The following is a 6437-nucleotide window of genomic DNA, read 5'->3' on the forward strand; positions in this document are numbered from 1 at the left end:
TTCAAGCAGTCTTTCTAGCAACCAACTTCAAAGAAGGCACTTTTGAAAGGTCTTACTTTTGAGGTTATCGACGTGTTCAACGGACAGACTGTACGACTGTTCTTCAGTGTCCTAACTCGTTCAATTAAATATCCGTATTCGATGGCAACCGCACTCTTGGTATTCTAGAGTCTACAAAAGATCAATGCAATTAGACACTTAGTTTTTATATTCCAGCTGCCACTGGTTAACGTGGGATTTCTTCGGACAGACTGTACAACTGAAGATTGTACATCTGAAGACTGTACAACTGAAGACTGTACAACCTGAAGGAAGGCAGCTGGGTTAATGACCTGAGTATACTAAGAACTACTGATTGGCCCTTCAAAGCAAACTCAGCAAAAATCGGTAAATTCCGATTAAAATGTCTTTCGTCTGATATTGACACATGTTTTGAGAGTGCATCTTGTTCTAATACCAAAGTTTTGCCGAAATTTTACTGATAATCTGCTCGACCAAAATTGAGACAAATTAATTTTGATTGTAGAATACAAACGTGTTTTGGCATTGTGTAGCGTCTGCTGCCCTTGCCCGAGTCGTGCCCCACCAAAATAAGATTGCTTAATTGTGATAAAACCATTAAAAAAAATTAAGAAAATTTTCTGAAAATTCTTCATTCATTGGCCCAGCTGGAATTATTCGCTTGACTGTGCGAATCACTCGTGTGGTTGATATCGAAATTGATAGTCATCCAACTATTCTAGTTGCATGTCACTCTTTGTTCGGTTGATGATGAGACACTTGCATTTTCCTCATTTCCGTGAGGGCTCACATTATACGCGTGTGGCTCTAAATTTGAAATCCATCATTCTAAAGTTTTGTTGGTTGCTCCGAAACGTTGAAAACAAATGCTTGACATACCGGAAGCGAAAAACCAGAACAGTCTGCCATATTATGCCTGCTCTGACTGATGAGAGGTTCGGTTACAAGTGAGCCCATTTTTATTACGGGCGTTAGTTACTTCGGCCCGTTGTTGGTTCCGATACCTATTTAAGCTAACCACGAAGTGGGCTTGAAATCTTTAAAAAACAACTGTCTCGACGTGAAAATTAGTCGAAAAGTTTTTAGGCTCAATCTGAATCATTCTAAGCTTTAAAATTTGTCATTCAAATCTGAAATAATAAATGAAAGTCTAAACCAGTCCCTTAAAAGTTGCCAACCCTTGGAAAAGTATATCAGTACCCTTTCGAGGCGTAAATTTTCAAGCAGCCTTTCTAGCAACCAACTTCAAAGAAGGCACTTTTGAAAGGTCTTACTTTTGAGGTTATCGACGTGTTCAACGGACAGACTGTACGACTGTTCTTCAGTGTCCTAACTCGTTCAATTAAATATCCGTATTCGATGGCAACCGCACTCTTGGTATTCTAGAGTCTACAAAAGATCAATGCAATTAGACACTTAGTTTTTATATTCCAGCTGCCACTGGTTAACGTGGGATTTCTTCGGACAGACTGTACAACTGAAGATTGTACATCTGAAGACTGTACAACTGAAGACTGTACAACCTGGAGGAAGGCAGCTGGGTTAATGACCCGAGTATACTAAGAACAACTAATTGGCCCTTCAAAGCAAACTCAGCAAAAATCGGTAAATTCCGATTAAAATGTTTTTCGTCTGATATTGACACATGTTTTGAGAGTGCATCTTGTTTTAATACCAAAGTTTTGCCGAAATTTTACTGATAATCTGCTCGACCAAAATTGAGACAAATTAATTTTGATTGTAGAATACAAACGTGTTGTGGCATTGTGTAGCGTCTGCTGCCCTTGCACGAGTCGTGCCCCACCGAAATAAGATTGCTTAATTGTGATAAAACCATAAAAAAAAATAAAAAATTTGCTGAAAATTCTTCATTCAGTGGCCCAGCTGGAATTATTCGCTTGACTGTGCGAATCAATCGTGTGGTTGATATCGAAATTGATAGTCATCCAACTATTCTAGTTGCATGTCACTCTTTGTTCGGTTGATGATGAGACACTTGCATTTTCCTCATTTCCGTGAGGGCTCACATTATACGCGTGTGGCTCTAAATTTTAAATCCATCGTTCTCAAATTTTGTTGGTTGCTCCGAAACGTTGAAAACAAATGCTTGACACACCGGAAGCAAAAAACCAGAACAGTCTGCCATATTATGCCTGCTCTGACTGATGAGAGGTTCGGTTACAAGTGAGACCATTTTTATTACGGGCGTTAGTTACTTCGGCCCGTTGTTGGTTCCGATACCTATTTAAGCTAACCACGAAGTGGGCTTGAAAGCTTTAAAAAACAACTGTCTCGACGTGAAAATTAGTCGAAAAGTTTTTAGGCTCAATCTGAATCATTCTAAGCTTTAAAATTTGTCATTCAAATCTGAAATAATAAATGAAAGTCTAAACCAGTCCCTTAAAAGTTGCCAACCCTTGGAAAAGTATATCGGTACCCTTTCGAGGCGTAAATTTTCAAGCAGTCTTTCTAGCAACCAACTTCAAAGAAGGCACTTTTGAAAGGTCTTACTTTTGAGGTTATCGACGTGTTCAACGGACAGACTGTACGACTGTTCTTCAGTGTCCTAACTCGTTCAATTAAATATCCGTATTCGATGGCAACCGCACTCTTGGTATTCTAGAGTCTACAAAAGATCAACCCGTTTTTGGTTCCGATATGCAGAAGTACTGAGAAAATAGGGGGGTTTTATTCACTTGCTCTTAGAGTGATACCATATCCCGACACAAGCTGCTGCGTTATGGACGTTGAGCAATTCATCGCAAGGCGCGACACTCACGCACCTATTCTTTCCGACAACGACACAAACTTTGTGGGTGCTTAGAAAATAATTCTGCTTGCTTCGAGAATTGGAACAAACTTGCTTCAGCGGCGGCTTTTACCCATCAAGGAATTTAGGTGAGAATCAACCCACCTAGTGCACAGAATTTTGGCGGTCAGGTAGTGGTTAGTGAGAACTGTCAAACTGGTATTATAGAGGAGAGTTACCGGGGAATTTTGAGGAAACACAAATTGCGTGGTTGAGCAGTCATTAAACGCGAGACCAATCACAGCCATTAGCACTAACCCACACATTTAAGAAGCTTTGACCCCGAACTACTTCAGATTTTGGCAACACACAGCCAATTTCCCGTTGCTGAGCTTTGAAGAAAACTTTGAGCATAAAAAGCGTTATGCTAACGCAGTGTGGTCATGCTAGTTACGGGAATACCTACCGTTGCACACTAAAACATCAAAGTAGCAGAACAATTTGCACATCACTTCCAAAACAGGGGACTTGGTTTGGGTTGTTGTGCCCGACTTTCACATGGGCACTACCCACTTGCCCATGTTATTAAATTGCGCTACAACAAGGACGTATGCGAGACGTTAAAAACGTCACGAGCGAACTGACCGACTCAACCGCGAAGCTCGGCCCAGTTCATTCGTGTCTAGGGGCGGAGGATGTTGCAGCGCAAAGGCAAGCGAGCACATAAAAAACATAAACACAAACGTGATGCTAAAGAAGATTAGTTGACCCAAACTCAGCCCTTCAAAGCAAACTCAGCAAAAATTGGTAAATTCCGATTAAAATGTCTTTCGTCTGATATTGACACATGTTTTGAGAGTGCATCTTGTTTTAAAACCAAAGTTTTGCCGAAATTTTATGATAATCTGCTCGACCAAAATTTAGACAAATTAATTTTGATTGTAGAATACAAACGTGTTGTGGCATTGTGTAGCGTCTGCTGCCCTTGCACGAGTCGTGCCCCATCGAAATAAGATTGCTTAATTGTGATAAAACCATAAAAAAAATTTAAAAATTTGCTGAAAATTCTTCATTCATTGGCTCAGCTGGAATTAATCGCTTGGCTGTGCGAATTACTCGTGTGGTTGATACCGAAATTGATAGTCATCCAATAATTCTAGTTGCATGTCACTCTTTGTTCCGTTGATGATGAGACACTTGCATTTTCCTCATTTCCATCAGGGCTCACATTATACGCATGCGGCTTTAAATTTAAAATCCACCGTTCTCAAACTTTGTTGATTGCTCCGAAACGTTGAAAACAAATGCTTGACATACCGGAAGCGAAAAACCAGAACAGTCTGCCATATTATGCCTGCTCTGACTGATGAGAGGTTCGGTTACAAGTGAGACTATTTTTATTACGGGCGTTAATTACTTCGGCCCGTTTTTGGTTCCGATATGCAGAACTACTGAGAAAATAGGGGGGTTTTATTCACTTGCCCTTAGAGTGATACCATATCCCGACACAAGCTGCTGCGTTTTGGACGTTGAGCAATTCATCGCAAGGCGCGACACTCACGCACCTATTCTTTCCGACAACGACACAAACTTTGTGGGTGCTTAGAAAAAAATTCTGCTTGCTTCGAGAATTGGAACAAACTTGCTTCAGCGGCGGTTTTTTCCCATCAAGGAATTTAGGTGAGAATCAACCCACCTAGTGCACAGTATCTCAGCGGTCAGGTAGTGGTTAGTGAGAACTGTCAAACTAGTACTCTAGAGGAGAGTTACCGAGGAATTTTTACGAACCACAAATTGCGTTGTTGAGCAGTCATTAAACACGAGACCAATCACAGCCATTAGCACTAACCCACACATTTTAGAGGCTTTGACCCCAAACTACTTCAGACTTTGGCAACACACAGCCAATTTCCGTTGCTGAGTTTTGAAGATAACTTTGAGCATAAAAAGCGTTATGCTAACGCAGTGTGGTCATGCTAGTTACGGGAATACCTACCGTTGCACATTAAAACATCAAAGTGGCAGAACAATTTGCACATCACTTCCAAAACAGGGAACTTGGTTTGGGTTGTTGTGCCCGACTTTCACATGGGCACTACCCACTTGCCCATGTTATTAAATTGCGCAACAACAAGGACGTATGCGAGACGTTAAAAACGTCACGAGCGAACTGACCGGACCAACCGCAAAGCTCGGTCCAGTTCATTCGTTTCTAGGGGCGGAGGATGTTGCAGCGCAAAGGCAAGCGAGCACATAAAAAAAATAAACACAAGCATGATGCTATAGAAGATCAGTTGACCGAGTGATCTAGACCAAAACTAATTTGTAGACCAGTCAGGCGTATGTTCGAGACCCCCACATGCCCATTTTGTAATTTGCTAAAAAAGGGGTTACATCCTTTTTTAACATTTCGATTAAAGCTGACCGTCAAAAAGAGCAGTTTGTCTCAAGGACAATCACTGGTTATTTTGGCATGCGCCAATTTATCACATAAAGATTGTACCGAAAAAACAAATGTTTTGAAAGCGATTTTATGCCAGGTTTTTCAGAATTGGTTTTTTGATTGATTTACGACAATGAGTGTTTGTCTTACCAAAAAAAGCTGTTTTAAGTTGCTTACGGAGGTTGGGCGCACAACCAAAATAGCAATACAGTTGTTATACTATTATTCGTAATTGTTAGTGGCATGAGGGTAAACAATTACTGCTATCATGTTTCTGAGGATTCATCTTGTTGATATAAGAGAGTTTGGCTTTTCTTCTCGCCAAAAGTAGGGCGTTCAAGTTTCCGAGACTACAAAGACTAATTTTTTTATACGAGACACAAGTCTCTAATATGAAGTCGCTGTGGACTATGCTGCTATAATGATGCACAATATTGCAATAATAATTCTCAGTGGATGATTTGAAAAACGGAGGTTTTTTTATTATTTGTACTTCAGTTACTATTTTAGTCTCAATTTCTGCGTTTTTCGACGTTTTTTTTTTAAATAATAACTCTTCGAAGTTTTTTGCTCTCGGATAGCTTTTTGACGTGACTTGAAACTACCTGGTCGGCTTTCTGGCGTTTCTGAATTTTCAAAATACTTTCATTTACTACAATATACTATTTTGTTTCTGAATACTGCAAAATACTACAAAAGAAGTTACTGGTCCACATTTTGGAACGTTTTTTTTTTCGAAAAAAATGCGGCCATTTCTAGGCTAGTTTACGAAGAAAAAGTTGTCAACTGTTTTTATAGGTTATGTGTACGTGTCGATTGACGACTGCTGGATGAGCAAAGAGAGAACTGCGGATGGGAAGTTGCAGCCAGACCCTATCAGATTCCCCAGTGGCATGGCCTCCCTGGCCCAATACATGCATGAGAGGGGACTCAAACTGGGTGAAAATAAGCAATAGTAGAATGGCAAAATATACTATATGACAGAAAAACAAGCAATCATTGATAGAAAATGAACAAAATAAGCAGCAGATTCTGAGGGGAGTTGTCATCCTCACGACACCCTGCGCACCCAAAAAGTCTCCCTTTGGACTTAGTTTTTCTCGTCTGTTTTGACTGACCATCCCCAAAATTTCCCTAAAAGCACTTTTGCAGCCTGTATTTTTTATTTTAAGGCTTAGCGCTTGCGAAAAACCGCAATTTTGTTCTGTTCCCATAAAGTGTCTT

The 6437-nt window shown here is 40.3% G+C and overlaps 1 protein-coding gene across 1 annotated transcript in view; it reads left to right on the plus strand.

The window, feature by feature from the left end:
• Nucleotides 1–6437, plus strand: part of LOC134843911 (alpha-N-acetylgalactosaminidase-like) — a gene marked incomplete in the record, with an annotated part of 60152 nt that overhangs the window by 23299 nt on the left and 30416 nt on the right. The window contains 1 exon segment of the mRNA XM_063860251.1: nt 6012–6152. Within this exon segment, the coding sequence (XP_063716321.1) occupies nt 6012–6152 (141 nt within the window).

Source organism: Symsagittifera roscoffensis, chromosome 4 (genome assembly GCF_963678635.1).
Source record: "Symsagittifera roscoffensis chromosome 4, txSymRosc1.1, whole genome shotgun sequence".
Lineage (NCBI taxonomy): Eukaryota > Metazoa > Xenacoelomorpha > Acoela > Convolutidae > Symsagittifera > Symsagittifera roscoffensis.